The sequence below is a fragment of the Pan paniscus genome, chromosome 21, assembly GCF_029289425.2.
Source record: "Pan paniscus chromosome 21, NHGRI_mPanPan1-v2.0_pri, whole genome shotgun sequence".
Classification (NCBI taxonomy): domain Eukaryota; kingdom Metazoa; phylum Chordata; class Mammalia; order Primates; family Hominidae; genus Pan; species Pan paniscus.
In genome coordinates, this window is record NC_073270.2 from 55,058,465 (window position 1) to 55,082,550 (window position 24,086).

At 48.1% G+C, this 24,086-nt stretch overlaps 2 protein-coding genes across 2 annotated transcripts in view; one reads left to right on the forward strand and one right to left on the reverse strand.

The window, feature by feature from the left end:
* The window catches only part of KCNB1 (potassium voltage-gated channel subfamily B member 1), a 185,192-nt gene that overhangs the window by 18,603 nt on the left and 142,503 nt on the right, over positions 1–24,086 (reverse strand). The window lies entirely within an intron of this gene.
* Positions 1,538–23,769, forward strand: LOC117977277 (somatomedin-B and thrombospondin type-1 domain-containing protein-like). The gene is made up of 3 exons (XM_034947712.3): positions 1,538–1,974; positions 12,027–12,220; positions 15,441–23,769. Exons 1-3 carry the CDS (start codon positions 1,715–1,717, stop codon positions 15,488–15,490), a joined length of 504 nt encoding a protein of 167 aa, XP_034803603.1. The 5' UTR covers positions 1,538–1,714; the 3' UTR covers positions 15,491–23,769.

A 24,086-nucleotide genomic window follows, 5' to 3' on the forward strand; every position in this document is an offset into this window, starting at 1 on the left:
TGTATCCACCATTATAGTATCACGCAGAATAGTTTAACTGCCCTAAAAATCCTCTGTGCTCCACCTATTCATCCCTCCCTCCAGCCTAACCCCAGGAAACCACTGATAATTTTACTGTCTTCATGGTTTTGCTTTTTCCACAATGTCATGTAGTTGGAATCATACAGTATGTAGTCTTTTTCAGATTGTCTTCTTTCAGTTAATAAAATGCACTTAAGTTTCTTCCACTTCTTTTCGTGGCTTGATAGCTTATTTCTTTTTAGTGCTGAATAGTATTCCATTGCCTGGATTTACCACAGTATATTTATCCATTCACCTCCTGAAGGAAATCATGGTTGCTCCCAAGTTTGGGGAATCATTAATAAAACTTCTAGGAACATCTGTATGCAGGTCTTTGTGTGGACATAAATTTTCAGCTCATTTGGGTAAATAGCAAGGAGCATGAATATTGGATCATATGGTAAGTGTACATTTCATTTTGTAAGAAACTGCCAAACTGTCTCCCACAATGGCTATACCATTTTGTTTTCCTACCAGAAATGAAAAAGAGTTCCCGTTGCTCCACGTCCTCACCAGCGTTTAGGATTTTAATCCTTTGAATAGGCATGTAGTGTTATCTCATTAGTATTTTCATTTGCAATCTCCTAACGACATGTGATGTTGAGCATCATTTCATATGTTTATTTGCCATCCGTATATCTTCTTTGGTTGAGGTATCTGCTTAGTTCTTTTGCCTATTTTTTTTTTTTTTTGAGATGGCGTTTTGCTCTTGTTGCCCAGGCTGGAGTGCAATGGTGCAATCTTGGCTCACTGCTACCTCCCCCTCCTGGGTTCAAGGGATTCTCCTGCCTCAGCCTCCTGAGTAGCTGGGATTACAGGTACCTGCCACCACACTTGGCTAATTTTTTGTATTTTTAGTAGAGATGGGGTTTCACCATGTTGGTCAGGCTGGTCTCGAACTCCTGACCTCAGGTGATCCACCCGCCTCGGCCTCCCAAAGTGCTGGGATTACAGACCTGAGCCATGGTGCCCGGCCTCTTTTGCCAATTTTTTAATGAGGTCTTTTGTCCTCTTGTTATTGAGTTCTAAAAGTTCTTTATATATTTTGGACAGCAGTTCTTTATCAGGTGTGTCTTTTGCAAATAATTTTTCCCATTCTGTGGGTTTGGTGGGTTTGTCTTCCCATTCTCTTGAGTGATGTGGCATTTAAAAAAATAAAATTAAGTTTAAAAAGCAAGTCCATTTAAAGAGAAACACCCAGGAAATAATAGCCAAGGTGGTAGAATATGGTGAAAAAATGAAAGGGCACCCAAGAGACTCAGGTTTGGGCAATACTGATGACACATAAAGCCTGGTTCCCTGGCAATTATTATGGCGGTTACTACTATTTTAATAATATTAGCGGTTACGGTTGGTATTTTTGCTATTACAATTAATGGCATAGGGGCTGTATCTCCCCTGTCTTCCTGGAACCTGGAGGCAATGAGGAGCTCTGCAAAGTTGTTGAGATTATTATGACCATATCTGGGTATTTCACCACTACAAAGAGCTGCGCAAAGTTTGGACGGTACGAATCGGGGTGGACATCAGCTCGGTGACAGGTAGGAGGTGGGTCCGAGGAGGGGTCGGGTCTGGGAGCCTCCGCCCCCAACTCAAGGCAGGCTACACAGGATCTGTCTCCGTTGGCGTCCCGGTACCTAGCTTGAGCCCGACCATGGGCATGCGTGGCGTGGCGCGGATCCTGTCCCTGTCGCTCGTCCTGGCCGCGGTGGCCACGGGGGCCTGGGAGCGGGGGCCGCTGGGCGTGCTCTTGCCCTGGCAGGGCTCCGCCGCGCTGGGCCGCTGCTGTCCTGGCCGTGACCCGATGTTTGTCGCCCGCGGGCCCCCGCGCTGCTTCTGTGACCAAGCGTGCGGCGCGGCGCGGGACTGCTGCGCAGACTATAAGCGGGTCTGCCCAGGTGCACCCGGGGAAAGGCAAGGCACTAGCGGAACGCTCGGAGCGGAGGGGAGCTGGGGAGGGGGATGAGCGGAGGAAGGGAGCCCAGCACCTAGGGGGCTCTGGGCTTGGAGGGGGCACACGAGCCGAGGGCGGGGCGCGGCGCTTGGGGACTGGAAGGGTGCGCCGCGGGGCAGACGGGACGTGCAGGGGGTCGCGCGGGCAAGGAGGGACGTAGACACTCAGGACCTAAAGGGGAAGCACTGGCAGTGGAGCTGCGAGCCGAGAAAGACGCGCAGGTTATGAACCTGGGTGCGTTCATCTCGGGGGACCTGAAGGAGAGGGACTCGTGGAGAGTTGAGGGGTGTATTGGAGGAGGGGCGCAAGGACTGCTCACAGGACTTGAAGGGCGGCAGGAAGGTGGAGGATTCGGCCCAGGTGCGGGACGCAGCGGGTGGAAGGGAAATGAGCACAAGAGGCGCAGGCAGGAAGGAGAGCGCCTGGTGCGAGGGAGGAAGGAGCGCACCCGGTAAGGGGTTGGGGAGGGGGGGGTCGTGAAGCTTGGAGGGCTTCGAGGGGAGGGAGGCGCTTGGGTTGAGGTAGGGTGCCAGATTTCGCAAATCAAAATACAGCACACCCAGTTAAACTCGAATTTCAGATAAACAAATCTTTCTAGAGAAAAATATATCCTAAATATCGCATGGGATATACTTACACTAAAAAATTATTGGTTGTTTTTCTGAAATTGAAATCTAACTCGGAGTCCTGTATTTTATCTGAAAGCCCTAGCTGGGGACGGGCGCGGGGCCAGAGAGCTGCGAGGGAGGAGGTGTTGCAAGCTTCTTTCGGGCGGAGGGGTCACAAGGCGAATGGAGAAGGTGACAAGGCGAATGGAGAAACCAAGAAAAGGGCTAACGCTTGGAGAGCAAGGATGGAAAGACGCTCAAAGCGGAGGCGGAACGGTCTGAGTGATTCCAAAACTAGTGTGTCCAAGCTGGTTAGAACTCAGGCAGGCGGGTCCAGAAGCCGAGGGGCCTGACAGATACGCAGGTGAAGTCCATCTGTGGTCCGCGTGCTGGGCGTGGCCACCGGGCTAGTCCAAGCATTCCTGGTAAAGGCTCCTCCAGAGTGGTACCCACAGCGCTCTATTAAGGGCTATTTTAGTTGCGTCATTAGTGGGAAGGACGCTGCCTATCCCCTCCCCACCCCGCCACCCCACTGCCTTCTTCTAGAGATGGAGTCTTGCTCTGTCGCCCAGACTGGAGTGCCGTGGTGCGATCATCATTCACTGCAGCCTCGAACTCCTGGGCTCAAGCGATTCTTCTGCCTCAGCCTCCCAAGTAGCTGGATGACAGGCACGCACCACCATGTCTGGCTCTCTATCCTTTTTAAATCCCAGAAGTAAAGTTTTCACACCCACTGGAGACAAAAGAAATCTAAATTCTGTCACCCTGTAAAACGGTTATGACCCAACTTTCCTATGTCAGTGAGGAAAGTGATTGATTGGGCCCCTCTACCGTGTGATATCACTAGAGCTTCCTTCAGAAATTTGTTTTAAAAGACAGAGAGGGCGCTTTTAAAAAAATGCATAATAGGTCGGGCACAGTGGCTCATGCTTGTAATCCCAACACTTGGGGAGGCTGCGGGAGGATCATTTGAGGCCAGGAGTTCGAGACCAGCCTGGGCAATATTGGAAGACCCAGTCTCTACAAAAAATTAAAAAAAAAAAATTAGCCTCAAATGGTGATGACTGCCTGTAGCACCAGCTACTCAGGAGGCAGAGGTGGGAGAATCACTTGAGCCCAGGAGGTTGAGCCTGCAGTGAGCTATGATTATGCCACTGCACTCCAGCCTGGGTGACAGAGCGAGATCATGTCTCAAAAATAAATAAATAAATAAATAAAAATGTAAGGGACCTAACATCCATTAATCACCTATCCCTCTGTGCCCAGAAGCTGGGCTGGATGTCCCCTGGAACCTGAATACATTCTCCCTGCCCTCTGGGGTTCAGGTATGGAATAACATCCCTGTTTAGCAGTCAAGAAAAGCAAGGCTCAGAGAGGAGAGGGCTTTGGGCAGTCAAGAATTCCCAGCCAGTGGAGGAGCTGGATCTGATTCTGAGTCTTCTAGCTCCTTGCTGCCAGGAGTGGCCAACGTTGGAAATTCAGGCAGCAGTGAGATGAGAAAGTAATTTTGGATGTGGTGTCTTCTCAAGCCATAGGCAAAAGAGAACTCCTTCCAGATTAAATTTGGGGAAGGACTGCCTGGGGGTGCTTTTGTACTGGTTGGTTTTCTGTACAGAGAGTTCATGCAGCTGCGGGTCTGTACAGATTGGAGCTGAAGTCCCAGGTTAGCACCACCAACAGGGGCTCCCCTGCCGCAGCGCAGGAGTGGGGGCCCAGGACGGGTCCAGGCAAAGGCATCAGTGATACTTTCTCATGGTCTGACCGACGCCCACAGAATCACACAATGTTAGCCCCTCCCAAGAGATGTCCTTTCTATACGGAGTGGGGGCTGGAGGAACCAGGAGCCTCAAAGCTTTGCTTTCACCTTTGTTTTGCTCTTTTGGGATCTGCCTCCTTATCTGGAGCAGGGTCTTGTGAAGAGACGCAGGGAAAAGTTCACTTTCCACCTCCCAGGGGAGCAGGCAGGAGGGGACTAGTTAGGAGGCAAAAGATGTAGAGAAGTATTTGCTTTTTTCATGGGCTATTTTTAGAAGATAAAGTCAACTGCCTTAAGTGATCAATTGTAATAGAGGGAGATGTTGAAGATGACTTAAAAAACAAACAAAATCCGCAAACAACAAATCTAATATTTACGAAATACCAAATGTCAGGAAGGTACTATTTTAAGTGCTTGAAGTAAATTGTCTCATTTAAGTCTCATAATAACGCTATGGAACAGTGTTATCATGTCTGTTTTACAGATGAGGAACTAAGGCACAGAGCGGTTAAGTGACGTGTTCTGGGTTGCACAGCTCTTAAACAGCAGATCTGGGATTTGCACTCCAGCAGTCTGACTCCAGACCTCAATATTGTATAGCAGCTCAAGGGTGGCAGAGACTCAAGAATGTTAGGAGAGGGAAGCTTGAGTCTACAGGTGTAAGGAGGCCGCTTGACATCTTCCCCATTTAGTTCAATTAAAATTTTCTTTTTCTTTCTTTCTTTCTTTTTCTTTCTTTCCTTCCTTCCTTCCTTCTCTCTTTTCTTTTCTTTTTCTCTCTCTCTTTCTTCCTTCCTTTCTTTTTTTTTTTTCAGGGTTTCACTGTGTCACCCAGGCTGGAGTGCAGTGGTGCAATCATGGCTTACTGCAACCTCTGCCTCCCAGGCTCAAGTGATCCTCCTACCTCAGTCTCCTGAGTAGCTGGGACTACAGGTGTGGGCCACCACACCCAGCTTTTTTTTTTTTTTTTTTTTTTGTATTTTTTGTAGAGATGGAGTTTTACCATCTTTTCCAGGCTGGTCTCAAACTCCTGGGCTCAAGCTATCCTCCAGCCTTGGCCTCCCAAAGTGCTGGAATTACCGGTATGAGCCTCCGCACTCAGCCTCAATTAAAATTGGTGGCCACCTTCTGTGTGCCCAATTCAGCTAGAAGCACTGGGGGATGGAAGCAAGGCTGGAGTTCTGGTACCCCTCAAGCTTATTGTCTATTTTTGGGAGACAAGGTAGTTGGGAAAGGAATAAATAATTTCAATCTGAGCAAGGTGAAGCTTGGAAATGATTGGTGAGGATGGCGTGGAGGCAGGGAGAGAGTGGGGCTGGAGTGATTAGTAAGGCCTTGAAAGATAGACACCACTGTATTTTCCAAGTTATTTACAGAATGTTTCCATGTATTCTATACTTCTTAAATATCATCTCAACCCTGTATGGTTGATGTCCCTACATATACACTTATGTGTTTCCTGTAGACTTAGTACTCTTAGGGTTGTGACACAATTTAACTTAAGTTAATGAGGACATTTATTGGCTTAGGTAACTAAAGAACAACCCAGGGATTCCAGAGCTTCAGGCATGACTGGATCCAGGGGCTCCAAGGATGTCATCAGGACTCTATCTCTTTCCATTCTTCGGCTTTTCTTATGTTAACTTCATTCACAGGCATGCTGTCACCAAGTGGTAGCAAAGCTAGTGGTCAAAGATAGTAGCTGTAAACTGCCATCCTTAATGGATTGAGAGCATTTTTCCCCAGTTCCAGCCAAAATCCCAGGGCTGGTTCTCATGGGCTCAGTTTGGATTAAATGGTAATTGCTGACCCAATCAATCACTGAGCCTAGGGAGAAGGAATATATCAACTGGCCATGTCGGGGTCACCTGCCTCATACCAGGAATGAGAGGGTGAGATCAGCCCTGTCCAAACCATGTGGATTGAGAGTGGGGAGTTTTGGTTTCTCAGAAGAAAACTGAGGTGGTGTTCCCAGAAGATGGGGGAAAGGAGGCTGGGAGGGTACTACTCAGCTGTGGGAGACCACGTGCTTTGGGAAACTTTGGGTAAAGTGTGCTGAGATGTTGACTAGGAGGAGGGCGCGGTAAATGACTGTGGATGAGTTGCAGGAAAATGTAGATTTTTAGCCGCTGAGCTTGGGGGTCTCCATCTATGATCCACTGTCAAAAAAGATCCTTCGTGAACCCCCTCAATAGGAGATGGGAACCACTGAGGGATTTCAGGGAACAGGCCAGAACTGTATTCTAGAAAATCCTTTTGGTAGACAATAAGGAGGGCAGATGATAAGGAGGCTGGGCAGTGTGGTTCAGAGGAGAAAGCAGGGTTTGGATAATGCAGAAAGACGTTCCTTGGCTGGGCCCCGTGGCTCTTGCCAGCATTTTGAGAGGCTGAGGCAGGTGGATCACAAGGTCAGGAGTTTGAGACCAGCCTGGCCAACATAGTGAAACCCTGTCTCTACTAAAAATACAAAAATTAGCTGGGTGTGGTGGCACATGCCTATAGTCCCAGCTACTCCGGAGGCTGAGGCAGGAGGATCGTTTGAACCTGGGAGGCGGAGGTTGCAGGGAGCCGAGATGGTGCCACTGCACTCCAGCCTGGGCGACAGAGAGAGACTCCATCTTAAAAAAAAAAAAAAAAAAAAAAGGTGTTCCTTCATGAGCCTGGGCCTGTAAGGGTGGGGTGCAGCGATTCTAAGGGGTCTGTGGGAAATGTGGTCTGGCCATGGCAGGCTCAGCTGGCACGATGTTATCTGGGTATCCAGGACTCGGTGAGCAGCCTTACCACCGCCCTCCCCCTTTCTGTAAGGCTGGGAAGCTAGAATTTCTCCTTTAGTCAGGAAAAGTGGGTCGGGCTTTGCTTTGAGAAACACCGCTATCTGGTGGTGCCTTTTTGCAATGTCAGCCTGTGGTTATATTTCCTTTGTTGTTGCTAAGGCAAGATTTGCTCACTCAGTGTTCAGTGGCACATCACTTCCTGAGTTGCTGTGTGCCAGGCCCTGTGCTTGGTGATGGGATACAGCAGGGAACATGACAAATGAGGACCCTATTGTTGTGGAGCTGACACTCTAATGGAGGAGGCAGACACTACGAGAATAACCACAGATGTACTGAGTTTGTGATCCTGGGCCTATGCGAGGGGTGATGATGGTTCCCTCTTGTGTGCGTGCTGCCAGTGAGACGGGTAGAACACGTGCAGGGTGGTGCCTGCCTAATTTTCCGCAAAATCTCTCACCTGCCTGGCAGGCAGGGCAGGAGATCGTGGTGGACTTTGGGGATCCCCCTTGGTCCAGCTGTCCAGCCAGTGCCTGAATCTGGTCTGCAGTCTTCCTGCCAGGTTTTTTAGCCACATTGTGAACACTTTCAGTGACACAAAACTCATTCTTCTAGCAGCTTCTTCTACTGTAGATAATCCTTTCTCTCCTGGGAAACCGCAGGAGCCATCATGCTTCTGCCCTCACCCCCACCCAGAGAGATGGGCAGTCATCCTTTTGAAACCTTTGGCATCACCATGTCACATCTCTGCTCAGAACTCAGCAATGGCTTTTCGTCATGCCTAGAATAAAATCTGAACTCCTTACAACAGTCCTCAAGGCCCTATATGCTATCTTTGTCCCCTCCCTCTCTGATGTCACTTCCTACCACTTTTCCTCTGGCTTATTTTCCTGCAGCGACACTGGCCTCCTCACTGTCCCTCTGATATCCTACCTTTACCCTGCCTCAGCGACTTTGCACTGCCTGTTTTGTGCCTGGAATACTTTCCCCGAGATTCCTACACAGTGCCCTTCATCACTTTCTTGGGGGCTCTGTTCAGATGTCCTTGTCTTGGAGGACTTCCTTGACTCCTGCCTAAAATAGTTTCTTGTTACACCACCCTTGGCACTCTTTCTTTTTTTCCCTGCCTTTCCCTCAACCCTGGCCACTCTTGACCTGCTGTTTTTTCTCAAAGCACAGATCACTAGTTGAAATTACATGATTGCATGTTATTGTTTATTGTCTGTTTCCCCCACTGAATGTCAGCTACTTGAGGGCAGGGCTGTACCTGTTTTGGTCATCTGTGTTCCCAGCACCCAGCCCAGTGCTCTGCACACAGTAGGTCCTAAATTGTTGTTGAACGAATGCATAAAGACCATTGAACTGGGCATTTACAATATGGCCAGTGCTTTGCATTCGCCATTGCACCAAACCTGAGACTGTGGTTCAAATCCAGATTTGTCTGACTCTACATCCTTGGCTCAACTTAGGGATTCTGCCTCTTAAGCCCCAGTGGCCTCATCCCTGAGCTGGGTTTGACAATAGTGCAAACACATTAGGAGTTGGGGACCTGGCAAGTGACAGATGGTACCCCCAGAAGGGTATAATAGAAAACAAGGGCTCTATTCACAGAGGTGGGGGCAGCAGTACAGGACAGGAGGAAATGGTGTTATTGGAGCCTGTGAGAGTAGGATCCGTAGCCAAGGCCCCCTTCCCCAAAATGGGGGACAATAAACACCTTGGGTGCACTCTCCTCCTGCCCTCTGCTCCTCTCATCCCCGCTGGTGTTCCCCGCTGGTTCAACTCTACTGGCAGCCAGGGAGAGGCTGGGAGATGCACAGGCTTGCTGGGGGTTGAGTATGGAGAGGGAGTACAGAGTTTCAGGAGACTGTTGTGAGGATTAAATGAAGTCATGTATGGGACTTGCTTCGTTTAGCATCCAAAGCACAATGAACGGGGTTATTAGATGGATGTTGTGAGAATTAAATGAAGTCATGTATGGGACTTGCTTGGTTTAGCATCCAAAGCACAATGAACGGGGTTATTAGATGGATGTTGTGAGAATTAAATGAAGTCATGTATGGGACTTGCTTGGTTTAGCATCCAAAGCACAATGAACGGGCTTACTAGATGGATGATGAAAGCACTTGATCAGTCTTAGGTTGCCACACTGGGTGTCTCCCCTCCCTCCTCCTTCTTGCCCTCCCTCTTTCTGTTTCCTTTCTTCTCTTGTTTACCTTCCTTTCTTTCTTTTTCCTTCCTTCCCTCTGAGCTTTTCAACTCTGCTAAGATGGGCAGATTGAAGGATTGTTTGCTCCAAGAAAAAAATTTTAAACCTCTGAGATTTATGCAAAGAATATGTGACTTCCTGACCTTCCAGAGGCACTGCTGCTTGTCTTCGGCACAATAACGCCATTCCTTCATCAAGGATGCACATGATTTTTTCCCCCTTCACATTTTCATGTTGCTGAATTAGGACATGTCTCATAGCTGGGAGGGCTTTTCCTGAAGACAGACCTCATCTTTCTTGTTAAACGCTGTGTCTCCAGCACCCAAGACAGTTCTGGGCTCGCTGCAGATGCTCGGTAAATATTTGGGGTATGAGTGAATTAATTCTGACGGTGGTAGCCGCCTTGCATGTGCGGCAAATATGTGTGTGCCGCTGACAAAACTTGCTGGCACATCCGTAGAAAGTCTCTCGCTGGGGAAGTGCCCAGATTCTGTTTCTGCTAGACTGCCTTTCCCTGTCTGATTTGCTCTGGTCCTGATCTGGAAGTGTGGACTTGGAATGAAGAAGTGTCGGTCCCAGCGGGGACATCATTAGAAATACCACCTGTGGTAGACATGTGAAGCACCTCAAGGATGGGGGATCCCAGCACGTTCCTTTTGTGATGATGAAATATTTCCGACATACACCACCAATGTAGAGAGATAATACAACAAACCTCGGGAAAAGCTAAGAAACAAACCTTGACAATTGCCACTGCAGTGTCTGTTTCCCTCCTGTAGTCACCTGCTGTCCCACTCTCCCCAGAGATTGTCACAATGCTGAATTTGACATTTAAAATTCCCATGCATATATGGGGGTATGTGTGTGTTTATGTACATAAACATACACCGTACATTCTTTTTTTTTTTTTTTTTTGAAACAGAATCTCGATCCGTCGCCCAGGCTGGAATGCGGTGGCACAATCTTGGCTCACTGCAACCTCTACCTCCCAGGCTCAAGTGATCCTTCTGCCTCACTTTACCTAGTAGCTGGGACTACAGGCATGCACCACCATACCTGGCTAGTCTTTGTATTTTTCTTTTTTGGTAGAGATGGGATTTCACCATGTTGCCCAGGCTGGTCTGAAACTCCTGGGCTCAAGCGATCCTCCTGCCTCGGCCTCCCAAAGTGCTGGGATTACAGGTGTGAGTAATAGCGCCTGGCTACAGGACGTTCTTGTGATTCACAGTAGTTATGTTCTGTAAAGTTGCCACAAAGACTGAATTAACCAATATTGAATTAACCAATGGCCCCTAGGGGAAATATGTACACACATATCTCACTTAGTTTATACTTTAGATCCTAAAAACAACTCATCCTGGTCAATTCCATTTTCTTCATTTTACCAAAGAGTGTTAGGAAGTGTTAAGAGACTCGCCCGAGGCTGCCTCCCTAACAGTTGCCGGAGTTGGGATTCAAACCCCATCCAACTGGCCCAGGGCTGGAGCTTCTTGCACTACATAGACCTGTCCCTACTGTCTCTGTCCTCTGGTAACATCTGTATGAAGCTGGAACAAGAAGACAGAGTGGGGCCCTGTTTAACTTCAGCTTGGAACCTGCACATTGAGTGACTCAAATTTTTCACTAATCTTCGCTTGTCTGTGAGTAACTATAAATGTGCTGCAAGTACTGATTTTAGGGTTAAAAATAATTTTAGCAAATAAGCAAAGTAGCAAATACAGAATCTGTAAATCATGAGGACTGGCTGCATATATATGTATTTACTATGCCTGTATGAATGCCTAAATACTTTATAGTACCCTTTTGCAGGTTTAAAAAACTATATAGGCCAGGAGCAGTGGCTCACGCCTGTAATCCCAGCACTTTGGGAGGCCGAGGTGGGCAGATCACTTGAGGTGAGGAGTTTGAGATCAGTCTGGCTAGCATGGAGAAACGCTTTCTCTGCTAAAAATATAAAAAATTAGCCAGGCATGGTGGTGGGTGCCTGTAATCCCAGCTCCTCAGGAGGCTGAGGCAGGAGAATCGCTTGAACCTGGGAGGCAGAGGTAGCAGTGAGCCGAGATCACACCACTGCACTTCAGCCTGGGCAACAGAGCTAGACACCATCTCAAACAAACAAACAAACAAGACTGTATATAAAAAGCATCACATTAGACATGTGAATCCTTTTGCAAGTAATTTATTTCCCCTTCAGGTTACTGACAGTGTAGCTGTGGCTCATTTTCACTGATGTAGAGGAATAGTTAGTGCTTATTAAACACCTGCTATGTGCTGGGAGCAAATGCTTTATATTTCATATTTGGTTGAACCCTTAAGGCCACCCTATCAGTTAGATACTATTCTTATTCCCATTTGACAAAAGAAGAAATTGAAGCATCAGTTGCCCTAAGTGCTTAGGAAATGTTTATTGAAGGAATGAGTGATGAAAACGACCTAAGTGATCATCAATAAGATGATTGGATAAAGGTGGAATTCTAAGTTTAGGTGAACATATGAAGAGTTGTCATAGGGAAACTTTCAAGGAAGGCATAGACTGAGGTTTGCAAGAGTTCTAGCACTTGGTGTGGTGTTTTGGGGGTTCAGATTGTGGGGAAGGTGGAGAAGACCTGGATGCTGGCTAGCTAAACCCCACAGAGGTCTCCCTTGCAGACACCACCTTCTCTTCCAGCGGTCTCCTGCACTGTGGCACAGTGGAGTGGCTGCAGTCGCTGTGTGAAACCTGCCAGGTCTCCTACCGTGTACACCGGAGGCGTGTCCTGCAGGAGCCGAGGAATGGGGGTGTCCCCTTCCCCCTGCTGGAAGAGCGGGCTGGCTGTGTGGAGTACTGGAGCCACCAGGGAGTGGAGTGCCAGCAGTCATTGCGTGAGTGGGGATGGGCCCCAGGGGTGGCTCTCAGTGGGAACAGTCAGGCTGGACTGCAGGGCCCTCCATGAGTTCTTGGGTAGGGTCTGAGTTTGGAATGGGGCTTTGCCTTCCTTTGCCCTGATCCCCCTTCTCATCTTGCGAATGAGTTCAGAAGCTCTGAACTCCACTGGGCTTCTCAGTCTTCTTTCTGCTCCTCTCCCTGTGTGAATCAGTCAGGACTTTGTATGCAGGTGATAGGAGACCCAACTTAACCTGAACTGAGCAAAACTGTGTGGCTCCTGTAACTAAAATTCCAGGGGCTGCATTCAGGCATGGCTGGATCCAGGAGCTCAAGCAATGTTGCCAGGAATCTCTCTCCATGTCTCAGGTCTGTTTTCCTCTCAGTTGGCCTCATTCTCAGGCAGGCTTTTCCCTGTAATGGTCTTTGACAGCTTCAGGCTTCCCTCTAACCAGCCTAGCAGCTGAAGAGAAGGCCTCTTTCCCCATAGTTCCAGCAAATATCCTAGGATATTTGTGGTGGTGAGCACACCTGCAGTCCCAGCTACTCGGGAAGCTGACACGGGAGGATCACTTGAGCCCAGAAGTTTGAGGTTGTAGTGAACTGATTGCACTACAAGACCCTGTCTCTAGAAATCAATCAATCAGTCAATCAATCAAAAGGTCGTTCTGACTGTTATGTGGACAGCAGACTGAGAGGGGTCAGAGGGAATCAGGGAGCCTAGGGAAGAGGTGGCTGCAATGGTTCAGGCAAGAGACTATGGTGGTTGGACCAGGGAGGTGGCAGTGGGGTGATGAAAAGTGGGAGTGTTGTTTCCTCTGCTTGAAATCCTTCTCCCTACCCCCAGCCACTCCCATCCAGCCATTCCTGGGTCATCACTTCCTGTAAAGATGTCAGTTTCCCTGAGGAAGATCGGGAAGATCATCCTGACTTGCTAATATGTGCCAAGTGCCTCACCACATGACCTGACTCTGTGAGGTCAGTGTTACTATTCTCTTCTTACAGACAGGGAAACCGAGGCTCAAGGAGGTGACAAAGCTTGTCCAAGTCACATGGCTATTGACTGGAGGACCAGGACCCTCCCATTCTGACCTTTGATATCACCCACCTACAATCTTTTCGTTGTACTGTTTTTTTTTGTTGTTGTTGTTTGTTTTTTGTTTTTTTTTGAGACAAGGTTTTGCTCTTGTTGCCCAGGCTGGAGTGCAATGGTGCAATCTCAGCTCACTGCAACCTCCTCCTCCCGGGTCCAAGCCATTCTCCTGCCTCAGCCTCCCGAGTAGCTGGGATTACAGGCACCCGCCACCATGCCTGGCTAATTTTTTGTATTTTTTGTTGAGACGGGGTTTCACCATGTTGGCCAGGCTGATCCCGAGCTCCTGACCTCAGGTGGTCCACCTGCCTCGGCCTCCCCAAGTGCTGTCAGAATGTAGTAAGGTGATATATGATGAGCACCTACTACATAAGTGCTCAATAAACAGCAGCTGAATTATTTTCTTTGCTCACCGTTACAGCTATGAGGCTCTGATCTTTATGACTGATCCCTTGAATCTTCTTTCAAAACATCTCACCTCTGTATTGGAGGGCTTGTCCCTTCACCATAGCATGAGAGCAACAGCTGCATCACAGTAGCTAACAATGTCAAGCAAATTACAAAGGGAAGAAACACTCACTGAGTACCTGCCTTGTGCCAGACCCTCGACCGATGTTACATTACATTCTGACAATAACACCAGGATGTAGATACTGATATTATCCCCATTTTGCAGTTAAGAAGAATGAGGCTCAGACAGGTGCAGTAACTTGATCAAGGTCACTCAGCTATAACAAGGGGAGTTGGGACTAGCCTGGGCTTAGCTGGGGCTCTCCTTACTGCTCTAGGTGACACTAAAAGTACAACTACAGCTGTTGGAAGAGGGAAGGGAGGCTGTGTGTTAGGGATTCCTAAGGAATCACGAACCTCTTGTGAAATGATTATCAATTCTCTTCTATGTTCTCTGTTTGATCTAGAAAGGAAGAAACTTGGAAGCTGGCCAAGTAAAATAATTTTATTCATTCATTTGTCTTTCTATCAATCCATCCCCCTATACCTCCTTTCTTCCATCCTTCCATTGTTCCATTCACTCATTCATCTATTCTCCCATCCATCCATCCATCCATCCATCTACTCGTTCATCTAGCCATTTCCACTCATCTCTCTGCATTCTTCTATCTTCTTCCATTCTACCTTCTTCCATTCTTCTATCTTCCCATCCATCCATCAATCCAGCTATCCATCCATCTATCTACCCATCCATTTTTTATTCATTCACCTATCCATCCACTTGTCAACTCTCCATCCATCCTTTCCATTCATCCTCTCTTCCATCCATCCATCTTTCTACTCATCTGTCTCTCCTTTTCTTCCAGCCTCTCATCTTCCCATTTATCTACCTATTATACATCCATTCTTTCTTTCTTCCATCATTTCAGCTATCTATCCATTTATTCATTTAGTCATTGACTTTAAACATTTTATTTTCTTCTTTTAAAATTATTTAATTAATTTTTTGCCTTTCCTATGGTGCTGATAGTTATTGACTCTTTTTTCTTTGTTTTTTTTTTTGTTTTTTTTTCTGTTTTTTTTTTGTTTTGTTTTATTTTTTGAGTCTAGGTCTTGCTGTATTGCCCAAGGCTGGAGGACAGTGATGCAATCATGGCTCCCTGCAGCCTTGATCTTCTGAGCTCGGGTGATCCTCCCCTTTTAGCCTCCCAGGTAGCTGAGACTACAGGTGCACGCCATCACATCTGGCTAATTTTTGCAGGATGAGGTTTCACCATGTTGCCTAGGCTGGTCTCAAATTTTTGGGCTCTAGCAATCCTCCTCCCTCGGCCTCCCACAATGGTGGGATTACAGGCATGAGACATTGCTCCTGGCTGACTAACTCTTTTATCTACTCTTTTAAAAAAATCATTCACTTATTCATTCAGCAAATCATTCATTCAAAAATAATTTTTGAGACCACACCAGGCCCTGGAGTCTCAGAGATAACTATGATCCTGCTTCCAGCACTATAAAGGGAACTGGTAGGGATTATCTACCCAGTTCAAAGATCCTACAGTCTCTTTAGGGCTGTCTTGTAAGTGACTTGGATACCAGAGGTACCAAGCTCGGTGTCCCTGTGGTGCCATAGCCTGGGATGTGGTCCGCCCTAACTCTGTTTTCTCCTTGACCCACAGTCCCTGCTTTGATAACCACAGGCAGCTACGGGAAAGAGTGGGAAAAGTGAGATAGTCCCAAGAAACAGGCAACAGCAGGGTAAGTGAAAATCAATCAACCTAAAGTCAAACTAAAATTTGTGAACATGTTTCCTTGAACTAAGTTTCTTTTTTTTCTTTTTCTTTTTTTTTTTTTCTGGAGATGGAGTCTTGCTCTGTTGCCCAGGCTGGAGCTCAGTGGTGTGATCTCAGCTCACTGCAACATCCGCCACCCAGGTTCAAGCCATTCTTGTGCCTCAGCCTCCTGAGTAGCTGGGATTACAGGCACACACCACCACGCCAGGCTAATTTTTGTATTTTTAGTAGAGACGGGGTTTCATCATGTTGGCCAGACTGGTCTCGAACTCCTGACCTCAGGTGATCTGCCTGCCTCAGCCTCCCAAATTGCTGGGATTACAGGCGTGAGCCACCGTGCCCGGCCCAAAATTTCATTTATCACATCTTTCTCTTACTTTGGCAACATCCATATCTCCCCGTTTCTCACCTTGTTACACCTGCAAGCTCATTAACATGGATTTTAAAGTCCCCAATGATTGGTCTCCATTCAACTTCATTCATTCACCCATTCATTCAACTTTGATTGAGTGCCTACTATGTGACAGGTACTGTGCTAGTCCTTGCGTTATGGCAAGGAACAAAAAAGACAGAAATACTTGGTCCTCATTGAGTGGACAGTCTAGTGGGAGGAGAGAGACAAAAAACAAACAAATAACATGTTGGAGCCTAAGTGCCATGGAGAAGATAAAGCAGGGAAGGGGGTTGGGGTGCCCTGAGAAGTTGACATTTGAACTAAAATCTGGAGGAGGAGATCTGGGGGAAGAGTGTGCTTGGAAGAGGGAAACAGCAAGTGCAAAAGTTCTGGGGCAGGGCATGCCTAGTGTGTTCAAGGATCAGCAAGAAGGCGGGTATAGTTTGAGTGCAGGGAGAGAGTAGGAAATGAGGTTGAAAAGATAACAGGGTAGGAGGTAGATCCTGTGGGGCCTGTAGGCTGTGTTGAGGAGTTGCGCACTTTCTCTCATGAGGTGGGAGTCATGGTAGGGTTTTTAGCAGAGGAGTGACATGATCTGACTTAAGTCTTCACAGGATTCCTTGGGATCCTATTTGGAGAACGGATAGGGGAGAAGCAAGGGGGTAACTCGGGAGACCAATGAGGAGGCAATTGCAGTGGTCCAGGCGAGGGAAGAAGGTGGTTTGGACCAGGGTGGTTTCGTCGTACCTTGTGAAGGATGGATTGTGGGGACTGGTGACAGATCAGTGTGTTGTAGGATCGCGGAGCTGAGGTCAAATTTCCAGGACAGTGCCTGGCTCGTGATAGGTACTCAGTAAATATCAGTTGAAAGAATAAGGTCTGAACTAAGTCAGTGGCAATGGAGATGGACAGGAGAACTAAAAGGGTTAGGATTCTTTTGATTGCAAGTGACAGAAACTTAGCTCAGACTGCGTCAAGTGAAAAGGTGAAGTATTGGTTTAGATAACCGGGAGGGAAGTTCTGAAATAACATTACTTCAAGCAGGGCTGGCGCCAACGGTGTGTGTAAGGCCGTCAGGGCTGGCTCTTGTCCCCTCTCTTTCTGTCACTCGCTCCATGGGTTGACTTTATTCTCAAGCAGGCTCTTTCCCTGTGGTGGTCAAGATGGGCATCTTGAAGAGATTGTGGGGATAAGCAGCCCCACATCCTCCCAGATCAGTAACCCCAAAGGTGTCCTCTTGGAAGTCTCAGCGGATCATAATCTGGAGGAGACCCCGATTGGGTCTGCTTGGATCCTGGGCCCATCCCTGAACCAGTCGTCGTGGCCAGGAAGATGGGGAACTCTGGTCGGTCAACTCCAATCACATACCTGCCTTAGTGGCAGCTGTGGGAGCCACGGCCAGGCCGGCTGAGTGATGGCCCCTCCAAGACCATAGGGCGAGGGCAAGAAATTTCCAAACAAACTGCCAAAAGGGGAAGAGAAATTGTATGGGGAAGACGCAATTTCTAGTTATCACAGACTTCTGGTAGGGGACAGATTCCCGAGGGGATATAGGGGCAGATCAGAGAGGGAAGGACTGGGGATGGGCTTTCGGCTGCACCTGGAAGAAAACCGTGGGCTCCTCTGGCCACCAGGGGGCAGCAGATTCACACAGAGTCATTCACGAGTCCTTGACACGCCGCGTCTCCTCCAGCAGGGGGTGCTATTTACTGCTCCTTGTAGAAAAAGTTGGGTGGAAGTAAAATTTGGCAAATTCTGGGTCTTATTTCAGATACCCTTGAATGGGGGGGCTTTCCTTTTAAAGAATTCTCATTGCAAATCTTTTTTTCTTCTGTTTTTTGAGACCGAGTCTCACTCTGTTGACCAGGCTGGAGTGCAGTGGCGCCATCTCAACTCACTGCAACCTCTGCCTCCGGGGTTCAAGCCATTCTCCTGTCTCAGCCTACCAAGTAGCTGGGACTACAGGCGTGAGCCACCACGCCTGGCTAATTTTTGTATTTTTAGTAGAGACAGGGTTTCATCAAGTTGGCCACTGCAGTGAGCCACCGCGCCTGGCTTTTTTTTTTTTTTTTCCTCTCTTTTTTTTTGAGGCAAATCTTTTTCTTTTCTTTTTCTTTTTCTTTTTTTTTGGCAAGTCTTTTTAATAAAATAGGATCTTTTGAAAGAACATGCCGGGCGCGGTGGCTCACGCCTGTAATTCCAGCACTTTGGGAGGCTGAGGTGGGTGGATCACCTGAGGTCAGGAGTTCAAGACCAGCCTGACTAACATGGAGAAACCCCGTCTCTACTAAAAATACAAAATTAGCCAAGCATGGTGGCACATGCCTGTAAATCCAGCTACTCGGGAAGCTGAGGCAGGAGAATCACTTGAATCAGGGAGGTGGAGTTTGTTGCGGTGAGCCGAGATCGCGCCATTGCACTCCAGCCCGGGCAACACCAGCAAAACTCCGTCTCAAACAAACAAACAAACAAACAAAGAAAAGAAAAAACGCAGTGGAGTGCTTAAGAGTATCCATTTAGGCTTATTTTCAGCAGAGATGGTTCCATTTTACATCCCACTGCTTATTAGGTATGTGGCCTTGGGCGAGTTTTCTCTCTGATCTTCAGTTTCCTAATCTGTAAACTAGGGGAAACACCTACCTTGCAGGGGTCCCATATTCCATCGGCCACAATGACTTATTTAACATTTTAAAAACTGAGCTGGATATAATTCTAGGAGTTGGACCCAACAGTAAACAAAACAAATGAACATTCCTGGCATTATGGAGCCAGCCTTCTAATGGGGAAAACAGATGAAAAATAAAACACTCAGTCTTTTGGATAAAGTGCTTAGAATAGGGTCTGCCTGGTACATGGTAAACCCTGAATAATGTTAACTTGAAAAGCAGAAGTTGAATCTTGTTGTATGCAACCTGTTGAGGCCAATTGGGTTGCACAAAAGATTCCTGTATCAGGGAGAAATTGTACCAACCTGGGCCTAAGATAGGGCTGGGTGTACAGTAGGTGCTTCATAAATGCTCATGGGTACTTGAGGTGGTATCTCCCTGTGTGGCTGCAGGTACTGTGTCCAATTCCAGTTGGGGTCCATTCCAGGGAGCTGCGGGCAGGCAAGGGCACCCCATGCCCAGTGGACAAGGTATCTGAGCCAGGGCTACATGGTCTGTGTGAGGAGTGAATGGCCTGCCCAGGACACCAGGAGCCGGCGCTGCTACGGGGACGGTGGTGGGGCCAAAGGGTGAGCGACAGGACTCAGGCATGGGCAGGTTTGGCTGTAGAGCCCAGGGCATCTCTGCTGCCTGAGATAGCACCCTGGGAGAGAGATGCTGCTCCCTGGCCAGGGCGGGGGCCAGCAGGGTCCCAATCCCAGGGTCCAAAGAGACCAGCCAGTTAGGAGCTGGACTCCTGCCACTTCCGGTGGTGTAAACTTGGGCAAATCTCATCACCTCTCGGATCACTAAGTGCCTCATCTGAAGATACAGATAATGAGAGGACTTCCCCATCGGTCAGGGGTGAGGGCTAAGTGAGATTGTGCAAGGTGAGGACCTAGGACAGTTTCTGACATCCAGAAAGTATCCAAGAAAAGGGAGCTTGCATGGTCATTGAACCCTCACGAGTCCCTTAAAGGCCAAATTTGGTTACTCTCATTTTATAGATGGGCAAACCAACTCAGAGAGGCAGTGTGACTTAGTCAAGGTCACACAGCAGGGTTTGACCCAGATTTGGCTTATATTATCCCTCTAGACTGCCTCCTGTGGGGTGAGGGTATCTTGGAAAGCACTTCACACATACTAATTATAATACTGGCTTACATTGATGGAGCGCTTCCTATGAGTTGGGGATTATTCCAAGCTCTTTATATTCCTTCATTCATTCAGTGTTGAGCATGTGCTGGGCACTGTTCTGGGCACTAGGGATTCTGCAGTGAAGAAAACAGCTGAGGTCCCTTCCCTTACGCAGACAGTAAGGTCCCTTCCCTTCTGCTGGGAGGAGGCAGACATCAGGCAAATAAATCTATAATTTGTCAGATGGGAGATGAATGTTAGGAGAGAAAGCAGAGTGAGGATGATGTCCTGGGGGTTGTTAATTTTTTTTTCTTTTCTGCGTCTTGCCCTGTTGCCCAGGCTGAAGTGCAGTGGTGTAATCCCAGCTCACTGCAGCCTCAACCTCCTGGGCTCAGGTGATCCTCTCACCTCAGCCTCCCGAGTAGCTGGGACTACAGGATGCGCCACCATGCTTGGCTAATTTTTGTATTTTTTGTAGAGACGGGGTTTCACCATGTTACCTAGGCTGGTCTTGAACACCTTGGCTCAAGCGATCTGCCCGCCTCAGCCTCCCAAAGTGCTGGGATTATGGGTGTGAGCCACCGTGCCCGGCCATTATTTTAAAAAGCCTGATCAAGGAGGGTAACAGAAAGGAGGTGATATTTGGATGGACACCCAAAGGAAATGAGGGAGGAGCCATGTGGATCTCTGGAGGAATAGCTTTCCAGGCAGAGGGACGGCGAGTGCAAAAGCCCTGAGGTACAGCGTGCCTGCTGCACTGAGGAGCAAGAGAGGCCATTGGGCAGGAGCAGAGTGAGTGAGGGAGAGCGTAGAAGGAGGTGAAGTCACACTAACACACCGTATGCCAATGAAACATTGCAAGAATCTAACATGGATACTTTTAGGATCTCTGCTTTCCAGATGAGTTGACTGAGATACAAAGAGGTGCCCAAGGTCACACACCTAGCAAATGGCAGAAATGAGATTTGACCCTGAACTGTTCAGACCCCCAAGCCAAGCTCTAAACTCTAGTCTAGACTGTTTCTTACTGAACATGCTTTTCCGGTGCAGGGATTATTACACTGTTGGAATATGAGCTCTCTCTGGGGTCTGTACAGGGAGTTCTACCATTTCCAAGGGTGTTAATTTCCTTCTTTTAAAAATTAAGCAGCCCTGCTCACTGTAAACTTAGAACAGGGAATGCCAAGGCCAGTTAGGGTGTTAGGGAGAAACGCATTTAGGCAGGAGGCATTGGATTACACAGATCTGGGTTCAGATTCCGCCTCTGGCCCTGATTGGCTATGTGACTCTGGGCAAGGCCTGCACGTGACCCGGACAGTCACCACCACGTACGATTGTGGGGAGCACCCACAATTTTGCACAGCACCTGACCCCTTGTAGATACCCACTAGTGGGGGCTGCTGTCATTATCTCTAATCTGCAGAATAGATATAATAAGACGTAGTTTGTGAAAATGAGATGTAATGGATGTGATGAACCTGGCACATAGTAGCTTCCCAGTAAATACATGTCCAACAATATTATCACACTATAGGGTGGCCCTTCCTGCCAGCCTCCCTTCCAACCTCCCTCCCGCTTACCTGTCCTAGACCTGAGATTCCACTGTTAGAGATTCATTCTTTGGGATAGGCGCTCACTTTTTAGAGCTTCAGTTTATTCATCAATTTTTGGAAACACTTTCTAGTCTTAAGACTCTGATTAATCCCAAATTTCTCTTTTTGGACACAAATACTCTGGGATGTGAAACATGGCACTTTGGCAAGGCTGAGATGTAGGTCCCAGGGGCCACAGTCCCCACCAGGAATGGGAAGGGACAGAAAGGAGAGCCAGGGCTGTGTCCGAGACAGGCATCTCTCCACGCTCCCCACCTGGGGCCAGGCTGGCAGAGCAGGTGACGGAAGGTCTGATGGGGGCATGAGCTCACCAGGAAGGACTGGCGGAGCAGGGGGATCCAAGAGAGGAGAGGCATGAGCCGTCAGCCGAATTCTTTCCACGGGCAGCTGTGAGAGCGGGCGTGCCAAGGGCATGGGCCTGGAGAGGGATTAGCCTATCAGTTGGGAATTTTTGGAGGGTTTATTTAGCTTAAGAAGTATCCCTGAGTTTGGGTCAAGCATAAGGAACATCTGCCATGAGCTACTCACCTACTGCGTGCTGGGCACGCACCAAGCAGGTGCTTCACACGTGTGTTCACAGTTAGGCCTTAGGGGCACTTTTAGACAAGGGACATGAACTCCATTTTATATAATGATGATGGCAATAATAATAGTAACTTTAAATGTTATCATTTGTAAAACACTTATTATCTGCCACGTACTGGGCTTAGAGGCTTACAACGGTGCCTGGCACCACGTGGGAGGCGCTTAATCAGTGTTTTTTTTTTTTTTTTCTATTTTTTTGACGGGGGTCTTGCTCTGTCACCCAGGCTGGAGTGCAGTGGCACGATCTCGACTCACTGCAACCTCCACCTCCTGGGTTCAAGCCATCCTCCTGCCTCAGCCTCCCAAGTAGCTGGGACTACAGTGCATGCCACCATGCTGGGCTAATTTTTGTATTTTTGTAGTAACATGGTTCTGCTATGTTGCCCAGGCTGGTCTGGAATTCCTGGGCTCAAGCGATCTGCCTGCCTTGGCTTAAAGTGTGGGGATTACAGGTGTGAGCCACTGCACCAGGCCCAGTGTTTGTCATTATTGATATTATTTTGCATTTTTAAAAAAGATTTGGATTACACCTACAGAAAATTGGCTTTAAAATATATGAACAGGTTCACAAACATTTGGGAAGGTCACACACCTAGGTAGACACTGTCCAGGCAAGGAACAGAGCCTGGCCAGCCCCCCAGACCTGCACACGCCCCCTCCCTCAGTCCCTCCCTCCCCATAAAGGAGGCCTCTGCCCTGACTTCTCTGGTGATCCACTGTGCGACATCCTTGCCAGCTTTAGGAACTCGATGTGGAGCCCTCAACACTATAGTTCCATTTCATTTCGTTTTGTTTTGTTTCTTTCCAACTTTACATCAGTGAAACCATGCAGGATGTGCTCTTTGGAATTTGACTGCCTTTGTTCCACATGAGGTTTCCAACGTTCATCCACGTGGTTGCACTTGCAGCATTAGCTGGTTCATTCTTGTTGCTGAAATAGTTAGCTATTATTATTATTATTTTGAGACAGAGTCTGGCTCTGTCGCCTAGGTTGGAGTGCAGTGGCACGGATTCAGTTCACTGCAACCTCCACCCCCCAGGTTCAAGAGATTCTTATGCCTCAGCCTCCTGAGTAGCTGGGATTACAGGCAAGTGCCACTATGCCAAGCTAATTTTTGTATTTTTAGTAGAGGTGAGGTTTCACTATGTTGGCCAGGATGGTCTTGAACTCCTGACCTCAAGCAATCTATCCGCCTCAGCCTCCCAAAGTGCTGGGATTACAGGCATGAGCCACCACGCCCAGTCGGTTAGCTATTATTATGATCATTTTTATTTTCTTTGCACACAGCATCTCAGATGACCTCCCCGCCAACACCTCAGAGGGGCAAAGATTATTGATATCTCCATCTTCCACTGAGGAGAGAGAGGCTCCTAGGAGCCAGGTCCCAAACCCCACCTGATTCCAGAGCCTGTGCTCTTAGCCACTCCGTGGTGTGGCCCCTCAACAGAGGAGGAAAAGGGGGCGCAGAGCAGTTAAGCAACTTGCCCAGCCTTGCCCAGCAGGGACGTGATCGAGCCACCTCCCCAGACCCTCAGAACTGACTCTGGAATGCCCTTGTGGCCTCTGAGGGTCGCTGGCTCTGTGGCCATCCCCAGGGTGACTTACGAGGGCCCAGTGCCCATACACTTTTAGGGCCCACAAAGACATTTTAATTTTAATTCCTTTTAAAACCAGAAGAAAAAAACTGATGCAATAATAATAATAATAATAATAATAATAATAATAATAATATTAGTGGATCACAAATCCAGCCTGGATTTTACTTGTCTTTATACAGTGCAGTCACAAGCTAGAGGGAGGGTCCCTGAAAGCAAACATCCCTGGAGCCCAGGAAAGCCATCATTCGACTGAGCCAGCCCCATCTCTTGCAGGAACAAGATGTGGCTGTGGCAAGCGGCTGGCCATCCCTGGTGCCGAGGGACCTGGGAGAAGCTAGGGCAGCTCCGGCATTGTTCCTGCCCTGTGGTCCACAGCCTCGTCTTCATCTAGCGTCTGCACCCCCTAACTGTCCAGAACCCCTCTTTCCAAAGCCTCGGGGATGGCAGGGAAACTGCAGGGCTTGGGATCCCGCAGAACCAAAGAGTTGGGAGAAATCTGCAATTTTGAGACTGAAGGAACAAGCCTTGTCGTTATGTTGACACTGAAAATAGCTTTATG

What these genes read in the sequence shown, in the direction of transcription:
- LOC117977277 (XM_034947712.3), top strand. Translation starts at nt 1,715, where the DNA reads ATGGGCATGCGTGGCGTGGCGCGGATCCTGTCCCTGTCGCTCGTCCTG. An exon ending in CCAGGTGCACCCGGGGAAAG is followed by an intron (nt 1,975 to 12,026) that starts GCAAGGCACTAG and finishes CTTCTCTTCCAG; the next exon opens with CGGTCTCCTGCACTGTGGCA. An exon ending in GGAGTGCCAGCAGTCATTGC is followed by an intron (nt 12,221 to 15,440) that starts GTGAGTGGGGAT and finishes CTTGACCCACAG; the next exon opens with TCCCTGCTTTGATAACCACA.